Source organism: Leptidea sinapis, chromosome 11, assembly GCF_905404315.1.
Source record: "Leptidea sinapis chromosome 11, ilLepSina1.1, whole genome shotgun sequence".
Classification (NCBI taxonomy): Eukaryota; Metazoa; Arthropoda; class Insecta; order Lepidoptera; family Pieridae; genus Leptidea; species Leptidea sinapis.
Genome location: NC_066275.1, coordinates 5,206,225 through 5,223,114, shown reverse-complemented (window position 1 = coordinate 5,223,114; position 16,890 = coordinate 5,206,225). Strand labels below are relative to the sequence as shown.

General features: G+C 35.9%; 2 protein-coding genes across 16 annotated transcripts in view; both read left to right on the top strand.

Annotated features, from left to right (window-relative positions):
* Positions 1 to 16,890, top strand: part of LOC126966718 (modifier of mdg4-like) — a 341,756-nt gene that overhangs the window by 193,665 nt on the left and 131,201 nt on the right. Inside the window, exon 5 of one of the 15 annotated variants that reach the window (XM_050810952.1) lies at positions 16,215 to 16,843. The exons of 12 other annotated variants lie outside the window; for them this stretch is intronic. In XM_050810952.1, coding sequence (XP_050666909.1) covers positions 16,215 to 16,444 — 230 coding nt within the window. In that variant the 3' untranslated portion in view covers positions 16,445 to 16,843. Of the gene's footprint in view, positions 1 to 839; positions 1,522 to 13,409; positions 13,678 to 16,214; positions 16,844 to 16,890 lie in introns of those variants that run through there. 2 more of the 15 variants (XM_050810982.1, XM_050810965.1) reach the window with 2 other exon arrangements.
* LOC126966689 (uncharacterized) lies at positions 6,889 to 13,162 on the top strand. Its single transcript, XM_050810850.1, has one exon. It carries the CDS (start codon positions 7,606 to 7,608, stop codon positions 12,799 to 12,801), a length of 5,196 nt encoding a protein of 1,731 aa, XP_050666807.1. The 5' UTR covers positions 6,889 to 7,605; the 3' UTR covers positions 12,802 to 13,162.

The window sequence follows — 16,890 nt, the reverse complement described above, 5'->3', positions numbered from 1 at the left end:
TACCTTACGAAAAATATTGATTCATTTGGATCAAATTAATTAGATAAAAAAATATGAAAAAGTGGTTCCCCATGATTTGACTGATCTGCAGAAAGAAACAATTCGGCAATTTTATACTTTAACCCCTGATGTAATGCTATTTTTATAATTTATTTATTACAGTATGTATTCCTACAATAACAATAAGGCTGGCTCTAATCGGCCAGTGTGTTGCTAGATTAAGATGTATTTAATAAATGTAAAATAATCAAACAAAACATGTTATAAAGGTTTGTTAATCTTTGTAGTCACTACTTACCCCTTCCTTCATTTACATTCTATTTGAGATCGTCGAAAAGACTAGTAGCTATTTTATCATATGCTTCCATAATGCTTCATCAAGTATCTAGTAGTAGCCATTGTTGAAGTATTAATAAAAAGTTAAATAATTTTCCTAACAAGCAAGGAATAAAGTAACTAACTAATAAATATTATAGACTGTGATATGCGTACTGGATGTAATGTATCCTTGAAAACATTCAATCAGATCCACTCGCCAGGTCTTTGTTTAACACGTTATTGGGGCAAAATGTTGAATAAACTATATTGAGAATCTGTTATTATACCAGTTACGACGCATTCCCGCGAGATCTGCGATACATAGCCTCGGTAATAATAGGTATACCTAAATCATCCCGTCATAATGTCCTATATTGTTTTGCGTTACTTAGATGACATTGTTCCTTTTCTGTTATATACATATCCATAAAAATACTATTCGAAGGGACAACATCTGGTGCTCATATATTTCTCAATAATATAACCGTGACGGTATTGTTAAAGCTACTATTTTATTTCAGAGCTTCCTGTGTTCACATACAACAGGAAAGGGCGACCCATCATAGTTTGGGCCGGGGCTGTATTCACAATCTCAGAGCAACACGGCGAAAAGGCACGCTACCGATGTCTTAGAAGAAACTACGGGTGCCGAGCTAGTATAATGACAATTAATAATGTTATATTTAGATATAAAAACTTACATAATCATAATATTTAGAAATATTTAGTCCGAACAATGTTATAATTGACTTGATTTTTTTAAAGACTGTTATGTTAGGAAAGTATTAGAACGATCCAACTGTCCTAAACCAATAATTTGGAAACATCATTAGTAGTATTGATTGAATTATTATAATTACTCCAAGTGTTTTGTGGATATTGGCCTATATGCCCGTTAGTGGTGGTTCATAAGTCCCCACTTTGCTTTACGCTTTAGGTGAATCTGAAATTCGAAATGTCAATAATATTACAAAACTTTATATTTTTATGCTTATTTTTGTTATTGTTTATTTTCTTGTAAGTGTGTTTTAAATATCAACCTTACTCTACAAAGGTGTTTTATAAAAAAGTAATTGATTTATATTAATTTTATAAATTCATTACTTAACGTTTATTTGTAATATCAATTTAGTTTTATGTAATGTCAAGACATAGTTAAGTTATTCTATTACATAAAATAATAAATATATTATTGAATGTCAACTGCTTATTCATTACAATATTCGTTGAATCGTTACATCTGTTTTAATCGTCTTGTGAGCTCTGTCTTAAAACATCGTTTAGCAAGTGGTTTTGTGATTCCGCTGATTTCAGTCACATTCACTCCAATTCCAATTTGTGGTATCATTAAGAACGTTATTTTTGTTACTACCCACACATGACCACTACCCACAAAAGTATTTTAACAATTCTATTGAATTTCGTAATACATTTGTTTTGAACATTTTCTGGGATCTTGTTGTAAAAGCATATGCATCGCCCCACACAAGACTTACACTCGACTTAGCTGAGATTTTAAGTTTATGTTTGTTGCTGGTGTTAACATTATGGTTATGACAGATTCTAAAAAAAAAACACTTATGTGCCTATGTACATACTTAAAATTATCAAAAATATATGCAGACACAACAGTGAAGATATTTATTTCTTAAAATTTTGGTCTCAATTTGTCTTTAGGATTATTCCTAGGTTATAAATAGCGCAAATAGCCCTCTTCTGCACCACAAATATGGACCAACACCAAACCAAAGACACCATAGGATATAATACTACGTAAGTAACTAAGGTAGATTCTAGTCGCCCCGTATCTTCGTCGGTTAATTGTCAAATCCAAAGTTATGCCAAGAAATTTAGCAGATTTAACCGGCTTTATCACCTATCCATTTTACAAAGGTAAATTTTTTCATTTTCTTGCTATTTAACATAAGGTTATTAGCGTTAAACCATTACGTGAGGTAAAATAGAATGTTAACTTCATACATAACCTGGTTTCTTTGCAGTAATAATATCAGTGAAGTGTCATCCACACACAATACTTTCTTATGTTTTTTTTCATAAGGCTAGGTAGATTCATTTATGTATAAAAGGAAGAGGAACGGTCCAAGAATAGACCCTTGTGGTACTCCCATACTGAGAGGAGTCCCATGAGATCTCCTGTCATTCACATCGACTCTCTGAATTCTATTGTTGAAATATGAAATCAGAAGATCGCGCGTTGAATGCTTAACACAATCAAAGGCCTTAGATAAATCACAGAGGATACCAAGAGCATTCTGTGATTCCTCGGAGGCATCAAAAATATTCCTCATTAGTTCAACTCTTTGTTGAATGTCCCCTAATAATGCCAAATTGTTTCATATGAAGTAACTTATAAGAATTAAAGCACATGGCTCAAAATTATATTTTCAAAAATTCACCGATTGAACTTATTATTTTAACAGAAATGCCCCATATATCAGCATTTCCTTTTACATCAAGAGATTTAAAGGTTTTAATTATTTCTGCAGGGCTTACAAAACTGAAATTAAAAAAAAATTATGCTCTCTAACATTTTCCAGGAGAAGTCAGTTAGTAACGCTGGTGGAGAAGGACACAAGAGTGTTTGTAGTCAAATAAACTTTATTTAAATAAGATTCTTATATAATTATTCGTAGGCTGTGTATTGTTTGGTAAGCGTTATAAACCAACTCTGAAATAAGAACAATGCTTATAGAACAATGCTTATACCACTTACCTCTACTGCTCCTCACCTCAATCAGTATCCACCGGAGCGCGGATCTACAGGAACCTTGTGGTTTCAACAATCGAGGAGCGGCTGAACACGTGTCGGACAGCATCTTCCATTTGGAAGAGGGGGTGTGTAGGCAAATATCCAGCGCCCACACATACGTCACGCAAATGGCTACTGGCTTCGACTTAAGGTTGTGGTACAGCAGCGATAGGCCTCACCTTAGCATGCCCGATCTTCACAGTTAAATTCTCATGTACTATAGAAACGGCACTTAATTTCTCCTACAAAACATATGTCATGTATGAAAATAAATTGTTCATGATTGTAGATTACTTCATAACGTTGAATAAAAGAGGTCGTCTTCTACACTACGAGAACGAAACCTTCAGCATCGACTATAGCAAGAATTCCAAAACTAGATGGCGCTGTGTCAAGCGAAGCTTCGGCTGTCGCGCCGCCTTGTTCACCATTGCTGATGAGGTCGTCAAAGTATGTCAGCATCCGCACATGCATGGTTCAAATTCATTCTAGAATAATTTTGCTTCTCGATTTGGAAAATTGTTGCTAACTTATTAAAAAAGATTACTTATTATTAAAAACGTCGCTAAGACCCTGTGTTTATCAGTATCTTATGTCCCAGCGTTTTGTATGCCAATTTAGTCAAATATTATAAGAATTAATAAGACATCTTCCGTTATTGCTTGACCAGATTGGAGAAAGCTATAGTAAATAAGACCATGCTGAGACCATCAAACCGTTACTATTAATTTTTATTGGTAAGCTTTGCTTTAGGATACTGTGGCGACGTTTGACCTGGGGTTAGCCATTGCATTTTTCGGTTACGGTTATCGTAAAGAAACCAATTTTCATCGCATGTCATAATTCTATCCAATATTCCTTCATTTCTGTATCGATTCAACAAGGCAACACAAGTTTCAACACACGTTTCTTTCTGCATATCAGTCAAATCATGATACAATCATTTTTCATATTTTTTTATTTTATTGATTAGATGCAAATGAGTTCAAATGATTTGATTTGATTTGATTTCTTTCAGTTCATTGTTATTCACCTGTGTGTGCGATCTTCCACGTGGTTCGTTCTTCAAATCAAAGTTTCCATCACGAAAGCGTTTAAACCAAAATCGCACATTGCGTTCATTAGCAGCCCCCTCTCCAAACGCAAAATAAATATTACGAGCTGTTTCTTCGCCGTTTGTACCGCTTCGGAACTCGTATGATCGTAAAATCACTCGAAAATTTTTGGAACAATCCATCTTTCTGGTCTTAGCTGAATAAAAAAAACACCTGAAATTCGATAATCGAATGTTGTAAATTTTTTAAAAGGAGAATACGTACCATGTGCAAAAAGTTTCACTCAAAAATTTCAAACCATGAAGGTTCTATGTCAATTCGCATAGTTTAACCACTATTAGTAACAAACAAATATCTAATACTTCACTATTGCTAAACTGCTTAATGATTCCATTGAACAAAAAGCCAAGATTCCGCTCCATTTTTTGATATCTCTATACGCTTAGAAAAGTATTTTGACAGAAACGAGTCAGCAAGATTAAAGGACTCAAAAGGAAAGGTAATCTATATATATATATAAATGAATTGCTGTTCGTTAGTCTAGCTAAAACTCGAGAACGGCTGGACCGATTTGGCTAATATTGGTCTTGAATTATTTGTGGAAGTCCAGGGAAGGTTTAAAAGGTGAACAAATATGAAAGTGTTAGGAATTAAATAAAAACAACAATTTTGTTTTTCCCTTGATGTGTCCCCGTCGTCCGATATTTGTTTTGTATGGACATATTTTCTGTGAGAGAATTTATTGACGCACGGTTTGATAGTTCTGCTGTAAAACAATTTCATTACAACAACAGAGAGCATATCTTACGAAATAATTCTTGATATTATGATATATTACTGACAAATTCATAAAAAACGTTATTTTATTTATTATATACAGAACAACGTCTGTCGGGTCAACTAGTTTAATATAAAAATATATTATTTTTAAAAAATAAGGTTCAATTACCATTCTCATTTAGAGATATTAATCTAAAGAAATCTAGCAGAAACTTGGTGCCATGTATTGTATTGCAAATAACTCGGTTTTAATCTTTATTCTAATCTAGCTCCTTTGGCTGTGCATGAGGTTCCAACACTCATGTATGAGAGTTGGAACCTCATGCACGAAAGTGAAAGTTAGGTATGGCAGAAGACACATGAAAGCAGAATAAATGCAGTTGAGATGAAAGCTTTGAGAAGTATGATAGGAGTTAAACTGACTGTCAGGATAAGAAATAGTGAGATAAGGAAACGTTGTGGTCTGAAAGAAGATATTGTGACAAAAATTGAAAAAGGTATGCTGAGATGGTTTGGCCATGTCAAGATAATGAATGAAGAACGATTGACGAAGAAAGTGTACAAAGCCAGTATGAATGAAAGTGTTGGAAGGGGTAGACCTAGGCGGATGTTTCGAGATCAATCAGGGACGTCTTGAAAAAAGGCGGGTCAAAAGTACCCTAAACCGAAGAGCATGTATGAAAGTGGACCAAGCGAAACAAGTATGTAAGGATCGTAGCAAGTGGAAACAAGTGGTCTGTGCCTACCCCTATGGGAAAGAGGCGTGATTTTATGTATGTATGTATATAATCTTCGGTATTAATGATACGATTTCGAATATTCTTTCATTGGATCCTCATAGACAAGTATTATACCTACCAGTGGAAGATACAGCATTTTTATCTTCATGAAAGCAGTATTTAAATTACGTATCGATCTGTCTGTCTGTCAATTAAGGGCTGTACTCACACGTAATCCTAACTTGGCTTTTGGTTCTAAAGCTATTAACTGCTTTTACAGTTTCAATAACCGATCTATGGAATACTTTGGTTTTTGTTTGTCATTCCATCTTGGGACGACAAATTGGTGATTTCAGATTATATGTTATATGGATTATAGTCATAACTATATGGAATTGGAAACTTAGATTGACATATTGAAGTGATAATTCGTATAAATTGAGGGTTGACATATAATCTCGATTATACATAACCTTTCAATAGTGACCGGATATTTATAGCTCTCAGACAGTTCTCTCAATTTACCAAGTGTAGTTACAATACGTTATGTTATTGTCACTACCTATGGTAAATAAATATATTTCTATTTCTAATAATTATGATCTTATATAATTTTGGTTATGAAGTTGTTTGAAGGTATCTGGTAAAACTTTATAAAACTAACGAAACATTGTTTTTGAAATTAATACGTACGTATGATTCTTATAATTCACAGCTAAGACAACACGTCCAAAGAAAGTAAAATATGATTTGTAATCGTTGGTTGCGCGGAATATATGTATTTATATTATATATATTTATTTCTTATTATCCTACTCCTCCTTCAGTATCCTCTTTACCGCTTCTATATTCCATTTCCTAATGGCAGCGTACAAGGCCACAGAGATGGCGCTAGTGGTTCGCAAAAGCCTTCAAATCCGCTAATTACGCGAAGTGAATCGAAGGACGATCGTTATTGCTTTCGAAGTGCCGCTGAGTGACACCGCTGCGCCGCCGCACGCATTATATTGAGATTCGCGCAATCACCGCACTAACCTTATAAATTAATTAAATACCTGTGTATGTGTCAAGTTTTAGTCATAGTGTTTCCTACTTGGAGATCAGCTGGAGACAGAACGAGCTCATCAAACAAGGTAGGTACGTTGCCTTCCTTCCGCCATATTACAATATAATCCTAATTTAAGTATATAGTTATTTCCTACCTCCTTAATTTGAACCAGCGCATACAGTCCACTAAATTCCGCAACACCATTTTTTTTCTGGTCCTGAATCGACCCGGATCGTTACTTTATTAAATACTTAAATTTCTCAAATGTAATAGGTTAATATATTGTTCGCGAGTGATCGGTATTTTAACCTACATAGTTGTTGAAACCCGCTATAATCGAATACTTAATTCGCTTCTCGTTTCGTAGGAATATAATCCGCTTTAATACAATAGGTATTTAATTCGCTTCTCGCTTAGTAAATATTTAACCCGCTTAATGTAAAAAGTATTAATTAAGACATCGTTTTCGTCTTAATATAACCGCATTGTCGAAGTAGGTATAAAGTCTCGCCACACGCTGTGAAATACCTACCTACACTCCGCTTCAACAAATAATTCTTTAATATTAAGTTTAAATCATAGCTAAGACACCTGTAGGCTTGGCCTGTAGGTAATTATATTGTCGTAATGTTCTTATCGCTAAGCAATCTACGATTGTTGAATGCATGACCAGTCTAGTACTGACCCGTAGCTTCGTATAGATATGCGACGTCGATAGATCATCTGTAAGTGGTCATTCGTTCTGACTTATACTGTAGGTACTTAGTTAACATTGAATATTAGTTAACGAGTTATGATAGATTGCTCATCCTTTATTGATTGATTTATAGTGTTTACTAAATTGTATTAAACTTTAATATTATTTAGTTTGTTCACTTACGCATTTGTATACATATATATACTTACAAATTTAAAATGGCTAGTGAAAATAAATTGTTGCTTTTACACGCTAAGAAGAATGTAATGTTTTCTCGAGTTCAACAATTAGCAGAGAGGGCTAAGGATTTATCAGCACAATCCGCGAAAGAATGTTTTTTAGCTGATATTGAAACCGTAGATCGTTTGCGATTGGATTTCGAGAACATTTTAGATGAAATTAATTTATTGGAAATGACTATAAACCCCAAGTACACAATTAACATACAACCATTGTGTGCTTTCGAAGATTTGTATAGTCGTGTCAAGCATACCGCGAGAATTATTTCATCGGAAATGCAAGACTTGTCGACAGTGTGTCGCGATCGCCCAAAATTACCGCCTATTCAGTTGTGTCAGTTTAATGGTGATGTTAAAAATTGGCCACTATTTTACTCTGCTTTCAAAAACACTGTCCATGATAACCGCACTCTCACTGACTCCGAGAAATTACATTACTTGTTAGGTAGATTAGATTCAAAAGTACTATCGGTGTTTGCTGGTGTGTCAGCCACTGCCGAGAATTATGGCATTATTCTACAAACTTTAATAGACAAATACGAAGACAAGCGTTCGCTCGCTTCCGCTTATTTAGATCAAATATTCGCATTTAAACCTTTAACTTCTGTTAGTATTACAGGTCTTGAACAATTTCTTGATAAGTTCGCTACTTCTGTTTCGGCGTTAAATAACTTGAAGTTCAATCAACTCGCTGATTTTATATTTTTGTATACCGCATTGAAGAGACTCGATCCGGAGACCGCCCGCGCTTTCGAGGTACAACATCGTGGATCTGAAATTCCATCGTTTGAAAGCTTAGTTTCATTTGTTCGCGATCACGCTAAAATATTGCAGCGCACTTCAAACAGTGATTCATTAATTAAGAATCGCTCGCGTAGCGATGCGACTGTAAAACAAAATAAGACTACTCACACATATGTCAATACTAGTGATTCCTCATCGCGCGCTTGTTCACTGTGTAAGTCGTACCATGAACAATTGTACAAATGTACTAAGTTTCAAGAGATGAACCCCACGGAGCGATTTAAATTCGTAAAATTAAATTCTTTGTGTATAAACTGCTTGAGTTCACGTCACCTCGCTTTGAAATGTAACTCTGGATCGCTCTGTCGCAAGTGTCAAGGAAGACACCACACGCTGTTGCATTTCGAAACTAATCGTTATGTAGCTCCCGCGAAAGTCAGCCACACAGCGTCATCGTCATCAAACTTAGGCGTCGACCAATCGAACACACAACGCTCCAACGCTAAAGATGTGACATTGTGCACTTTTTTGAATAGTGTTCATTCCGCTCCGCGTACTCATAGTACAGTATTATTAGCTACCGCACGCGTCGTTGTATTTGACTCTCATGGCAGGGAACATAGTGCTCGCGCTTTACTCGATAGTGCTTCACAAAGCAATTTTATTAGTCGCAGTTTGTGTCAACGATTGGGTTTGAAACCAAACCAGAAGCCCAGGTGTTCCGTAGTCAAGGGAATTGGAGGTCTTACTAAATCGATAGACAGTTCAGTCATGATAAAATTCTTTTCCAGGTTCAATCTAGGTGTATGCTTCGATATGAACTCATTCGTAGTAGATAAGGTAACTGAACGCTTACCTACCGTGTCGGTTAATAATTTAGCCTTAATTAATTTTAATAATTTACCTCTGGCTGACGATAGTTACTCTATTCCAGGAGACATTGATTTGCTAGTTGGAGCTTCAGTCTTTCCTCACCTTCTTTTGTCCCACAAGGTTCAAGGTCAGCCTGATTCCCCTTCACCCGTCGCTCTAGAAACAGTTCTAGGTTATGTCATCGTCGGTTCTGCCCCTGCTTGTATTGATAATTGCTTGTCAGTATCGAATTGTTGCTCAGAAGATCCGCTTGATGCTGCCGTGCGGAAATTTTGGCAGATAGAAGAGATAGATGCTCCGCATCCAATGTGCCCAGATGACGCGGCATGTGAAGAAATTTATAGTAAAACTACTACCCGCCAGGCAGACGGTCGTTACGAAGTCGCACTACCATTCAAAGGAGATGTTTTGTCATTAGGGGATTCACTGCAAAAGGCAACAACGCGCTTCTATTGCTTAGAACGTAAAATGTTATCTTCGCCTAAGCTCAAGGAAGCTTACGATAGTGTCATACTCGAGTATTTAGAAAAGGGGTATATTTCGCCAGTACTTCCAGATACGGACGCAACACAGAGCTTACGGTCGTATACCATTTCGCATCATGGAGTTATAAGAGAGGACAAGGTTACGTCAAGGTTACGCGTTGTCTTAGACGCTAGTGCTAAAACTACTACACAAGTATCTCTCAATGATATTTTATACAGTGGTCAGAATCTTCAAGGAAACATATTTAATATTATGGTCAATTTCCGCCTATACCGCATCGCTTTTTCCGCTGACATACGTCAAATGTTCCTTTGTATTGGGATTCGGCCATGTGATCGCAGATTTCAACGTATTTTATATCGCTTTTCCCCGCAAGAACCTTTGAAGACATATGAATTCAACCGCGTTTGCTTCGGATTAACGTCTAGTCCATTCCACGCACTTCGTACTGTTAAGCAGCTACTTTCGGACGAAGGTGCGTCTTTCCCGCGAGCAAAGGAGACTGTCGATACAGGTTTATATACAGATGACTTTGTGTATAGTGTCGATAGTGATGAAGAAGCTATTAGTACCGCAGCCGAAGTAATTGCTCTTTTTAAGGCAGGCCAGTTTGATCTCGTAAAATGGACATGCAACTCACAAAGGGTTTTAGACTCCATTCCGCCGTCTCATCGTCTCTCTTCAGTTAAGGAGTTCGATGATTCTGAACCACATAAAGTACTAGGCTTATGTTGGTCTCCCGCTACAGACTGCTTTGGTCTTAAAATTAGTACACCCGCAGAGTCTTGTACAAAGCGCACTATTTTGTCTTGTGTTGCTAGAATATGGGACGTTATGGGTTTCGTAGCTCCTGTAGTCCTATACGCAAAACTTCTCATTAAACAACTTTGGTTATGTGAATGTGATTGGGATGACATACCACCTGAACATATTCTCCAACAGTGGTATCGTTTCAAAGAGGAACTTCCTTTACTTAGCAAAATAAAGATTCCACGGCATGTAGGCATCTTTGCTGGTGACATTATAAACATAGTGGGATTTGCAGATGCAAGTGAAAAGGCCTATGGTGGCGTAGTTTACTTCCACGTTAGAGATAGTGTCGGTCTGCGTGAGAATGAATTTCATTTGATAATTGCTAAATCGAAAGTTTCGCCTCGTAAAGTCATATCACTCGCACGTTTAGAGCTTTGTGCAATCCTTGTATTAAGTAACTTGATTACCAAGGTAATGGAAGCTTGCAATAATCGCATAAATATTCATAGAATTTTCGCATTTTCGGACTCAACGGTTGCCTTGTGTTGGGTGCATTCTTCGCCCCATCGTTGGGATACCTTCGTGGCTAATCGTGTAACTAAAATACAAAATGACCTTCCCGTGAATACATTTTATCATGTATCAGGTATTGATAATCCCGCTGATTGCTTATCTAGAGGGCTCACCCCCGCACAAATAATCGATCATCCGCTTTGGTTCTGTGGTCCCGAATGGGTTAAATTGAATCCAGATCATTGGCCAGTTATCGCTTTTAACCCATCGACAGTGTCGCATCCACCTGAAGAAAGGAATCATGTTCATGTCACCGCTGAATTTATGGAAGAAAACTTGATCGTGTCGCTTGCAGATCGCTTTTCATCTTGGTCAAAGCTTCTACGCTGTGTAGTTTTTATATGTCGTTTTGCAAAGTTATTACCGCTTCGTGAAGCTATCGTTGCGTCAGATTTAAATTACGCTGAAAATTTAATATGGCGTCAAGTTCAACGCGCTCACTTCCCTAACGAAATAGCTAACTTACAGAAAGGAAAATGTTGTAGTCCGGCGTTTCAACGCCTCAAACCATTTACACAGGATAAACTCATTAGAGTCGGAGGTCGTTTAAGGAATTCTGATCTAAGTTTTGACAATAAGCACCCTATCATACTTCCGCGAAAGGGTCACATTGTAAACCTTTTAGTTGACTACAATCATAAGTTGAACTGCCACGCGGGCCCGGATCTTTTGATGTCTATACTACGCCAAAGATATTGGATTCTATCCGCTCGTAATTTGATTCGTAGTCGGGTGCACAAATGTTTACCCTGCTTTCGACTCAATGCTAAGCCGAGTTTTCCAGAAATGGCAGATCACCGCTCTTGTCGAGTTACGCCAGCTGTTAAGCCTTTTGTACATACGGGAACGGATTACGCAGGCCCTTTTAAGGTGACTATGTCACGCGGTCGTGGAGTTCGTCCAACCAAGGCATACGTGTGCCTTTTCGTATGCTTAACCACTCGCGCAGTGCACATCGAATGTGCTACTGATTTAAGCACCGCCAGTTTTCTCGCGGCTTTTAAACGATTTTTATCACGCCGTGGTTTTGTTTCGCGTCTTTATTCTGATAATGGAGGAAACTACGTGTGTGCTAAACGTGTTCTTTCAGAATTACACGACTTTTTAATGTCAAACCATTTCAAGACTGAATTTGGTCATGTTTTAGCTGAGCATCGCATCCACTGGTCATTAAATGTCCCAACTGCCGGTCACTTTGGTGGTAACTGGGAAACCAATATTAAGAGCCTAAAAACTCACTTATATCGCGTAGTAGGCGACCAAATTTTAACGTTAGAAGAGTTTAGCACTGTACTTACCCAAATCGAGGCAGTAATGAACTCTAGGCCTTTGTGTCGCACGCTATCTAATGATCCTTCAGAACCGCTCGCGTTAACACCGGCTCACTTTTTAACGCTTACGCCTCTAAATTACCTACCGGCTAGAGAAATAGAGGAAGGGCCGTTACATTTGCTTTCGAGACAAGATTTAATTGATAAGCTTGTTCAGTCTTTCTGGAAGCGATGGAAATCTGACTACTTACATACCCTTCAAATGCGAAGCAAATGGAACAAGCCAACCAACCCTATCGAGGTAGGTGATGTCGTAATTATAAAGGTTGATAACGCACCGCCGCTTCACTGGCCATTAGGGCTAGTCGAGGAAGTATTTCCTGGATCAAACAATGTTACTCGAATTGTTCGCGTGCGCACTGCTATAGGTTCATATTTGCGTCCTGTAGTACGTCTTTGTCCGCTACCTAAATAATTTTGTTACTTTCGCTTAGTTTAGGATTAGGTTAAGATTTCGATTACTTTTGTTCGCATAATAGTTTTGAAGGCAAGGCTTCAAGCCCGGGGGGAATGGTTGCGCGGAATATATGTATTTATATTATATATATTTATTTCTTATTATCCTACTCCTCCTTCAGTATCCTCTTTACCGCTTCTATATTCCATTTCCTAATGGCAGCGTACAAGGCCACAGAGATGGCGCTAGTGGTTCGCAAAAGCCTTCAAATCCGCTAATTACGCGAAGTGAATCGAAGGACGATCGTTATTGCTTTCGAAGTGCCGCTGAGTGACACCGCTGCGCCGCCGCACGCATTATATTGAGATTCGCGCAATCACCGCACTAACCTTATAAATTAATTAAATACCTGTGTATGTGTCAAGTTTTAGTCATAGTGTTTCCTACTTGGAGATCAGCTGGAGACAGAACGAGCTCATCAAACAAGGTAGGTACGTTGCCTTCCTTCCGCCATATTACAATATAATCCTAATTTAAGTATATAGTTATTTCCTACCTCCTTAATTTGAACCAGCGCATACAGTCCACTAAATTCCGCAACACCAATCGTATGTTTATTATTTCAGAGTTCATTTTTGAAACTACACTCAGAGGTTTCCCAATGATAAGGTGTGGTAATTACCGGTTCTCGAAAGACTTCTGTCGAGGTGTCCGGACGCGCTGGCGCTGTCTAAAGAGGGCTGGATGTCCAGGCAGCATCACCACCATTGATGGTGAAATTATCAAGGTCAAAAATATACATAATCATTAAATATACATCAAATTATATAAATTATTAATTGTATGTTGGAGCTATAAAATATTTTATTTGTAATAAATTTTTTATTTTTGTTGTGTTTGTGTTTATTTTTACTTGTTATTTTATTCGTAACACAATTTGGATAATTCGGTGTACCGCCTGATGAACATAAAATTTCAGCTAATTTAACAAATTTTTTAAAATTAGAACTTATTTTTATTCAAAATATTATTTAAAATCACTTACCTATTGAACATCAAAAACTAAACTCAGCGGACTTTTTTTCATAAAAATATGATTACAATGTAATATCGTACAATAAACTTTTAAACTTAAATAGCCTGAGGGTGTTTACTCCATTTCCAGTCTGTGGTAAACGTTTATTTATAATTCATTTAGATTTCATAACGCATTTGTTTTGTATATTTTCTGGGATAATATTGCAAAAGAATATACATCGCCCTATAAAAGACTTACTTGCTCGACTTAACCGAGTGGTAGGCATACCATATTATAAAATATTAAATATTATTATAAAATATAATTAATAGTATTCATCCACCTACAGGCCGGCAACGTATTTCTTGACCCATGGTGTTGCAGATATCCATGGGCAGTCGCCTCACCATTACCCATCATTTATTCAGCCTTACCCCGTATTTACTCCCTCTTAAATAAAAAAATATTACCGATTTAAAGACCTTTTAATTTGAGTGCTACATCCAGACAGAGAGCTTGTACGGCATTATTATTTATTATAATAAAACTCACAAATCAACACATTTATTATTTATGTATTTAAATATTTTTTATTTTTTCAGGATACGTCTTCACACAGTCCATGAAAGGCAGGAGGCATTTGAAAATAGGAAATAACAGGTTTTCAATACATTATTGTTCCAGAGATAGGATACGATGGCGTTGTATTAAATATACCCATGGGTGCAGTGCTTCATTGATAACCGAAAAAAATATTGTTCTAAAGGAAAGAAATTATCATAATCATTGATTGGAATATTTGCAATGGACAAGATTGTTCTAATAGTGTGTATACAGCGTTTTATGGTAAGTTATTAATTTTGCTCTTAAACAGTATTATAATTTAAAAAAATATTTACGTCTCAACCTATTCATTAGGCGTCTCGCACACGTCAGATTACGTCGTTACAATTGTTGTCATAGATCTTAGAATTAGCAATACGTTTGTATCAACTATCAAGATCTTAGAGTACACTACATTGTTCCACATTTTGTACTGGCGAATTTTATTTGTTCTATAGTAGTATGTTAAACGAATTGTTTTTTTTTTCATTTAAGATTTTAGCAATTTTATTATCCTTAAATATTTACGTTTCAACCTATATCAAGTTCTTGCCATCTCATAATAATTATGTACTTAATCCACATTATTTATTAAGTAAGAAAGTATCATACTCTTTCAAATTGTGTGTAACTTTTGTAATTATCAATAATAATGAATTATAATAATACATATTATATCTTCGTTTAATAATATTTCTCAGTGATTAAATAAAGTTTTATTTAAAATGAAATTCAGGTACAGACATAAAACAGCCCCCGTACGTTAAAGTATTTTGATTTTTTATGAATAGATTTACTGTTTACATAAAGATTAATTTGCAATTGAGGTAAAGGGTTTGACATCGACTAGTAAAACAGAAGCAAGCCTTGCAACATTATACTTGTAACATGTAGGTAACATTAGGAGTTTTTGCAGGAACAAATTTTTTTACTCAATCAATTACAACCGAACGATCTCCAGGTAAGTGATGCTTAAACTGCTCCCGAACAACTTCTTTAATTTTTTAGTAATTCGCTAGCGTTTATTATGTGGCCTGATTAAGAAAATTATAACTTCCATCGTACTAAGCAATATTTTCTGAATAAGATGTTCAGTTATCATAACAATAGATTCCACTAAACATGAAGTACAAATACTTTATATTTATTTACAGATACTGATCTTATTTCTTTACAGAGTTCTATTTTGAAACATCTGCAAGAGGAAAACCCATAATTCAATTCGGTGGAAATCGATTCTTGCAGCATTTTAGTTCAGGCTTGCGAACACGTTGGAGATGCGCCAAGAGACGCGGGTGTCCAGGTACTATTGTTACTTTTGGAGATGATATCGTTCGAGTCAAGAATGTGCACAATCATTAAATACACGTGTAATTTTAGAAACTGTAACTGTAATTTTGGAGATGTTACTTTTTTGGAGATGTTATGTTTCGTTTTGGGATTGTTACTTTTGGAGATGATATCGTTCGAGTCAAGAATGTGCACAATCATTAAATACACGTGTAATTTTAGAAACTGTAACTGTAATTTTAACTGTTTTTACATTTTATTCAGAATCCCTTCTAAAACTAAACGAATTTGGTCGATAAGCAGAATTCCTCAAACAACACAACAGATTATGCAAAAAATTAGTATTATTCTCGTCTTCGTATAATTTTAAACTATGACGAATCTCATAAAAACTTCCAACCAAGATTTTGAACTGTTTTGCCTGAAGCAATTTATATATAAATACCTACATTAAAGTCGACACCGGTAACAATATTCATACAACCTATAAATGAACATTGAGCAACATGTTCTGTTTCAGTTTCGTACGTTCGCAACAGATCCGGCAAGATACTTGCGTTGTGCAACGGCCATTCGTTTTATAGAGCTACCCGCACTGAGTCAACAACAATATGGCGCTGCACCAGGTGGGGACAATGCAAGTCCCGGTTTATCATGGCAATAACCGGCAATATGATATCGGGAAATTTCTTGCACAACCATTCTCCACCAAAATATATTGTTCAGAATGGACTATATTTTAAAGTGTAATTGACTAGTTAGTAAATATGAGCTGTGTTAAGTGTTAATTGATTACTGATGAGTAATTTGTAGCTTTAATTTTATGATAGGTATTTATCTTAAATAAATCCAAATTTTGAGGAAGGAACAGTCTTCTTCGAGGAAAATATTTCAGTTCGTATTTTCAAGTAAGTTTAGTACATGTTGGCTAGAGAGACTGTCTTATGATTTTTGCCTTCAGGAATTCAAATATATGTGCGAATATTTTTTACAACAATGTATCATAATATAATTTTTTTGACGAAATTTAATTTTATTATACCTTTAATGTGCAAAATTATGTGCCATGTTTAGTTTAGATTATGAAACCAAAATTGGTGTGAATGTGTGTTAGACGTTGTAAAAAATTAAAGCAGTTTTAAGATTTGATTGTTTTATTTTACTTTATAATAATAGTAATATTCATTATATTGATG

Excerpts from the sequence above, each read along its gene's own strand:
- LOC126966689 (XM_050810850.1), top strand. The coding sequence starts at position 7,606 with ATGGCTAGTGAAAATAAATTGTTGCTTTTACACGCTAAGAAGAATGTA.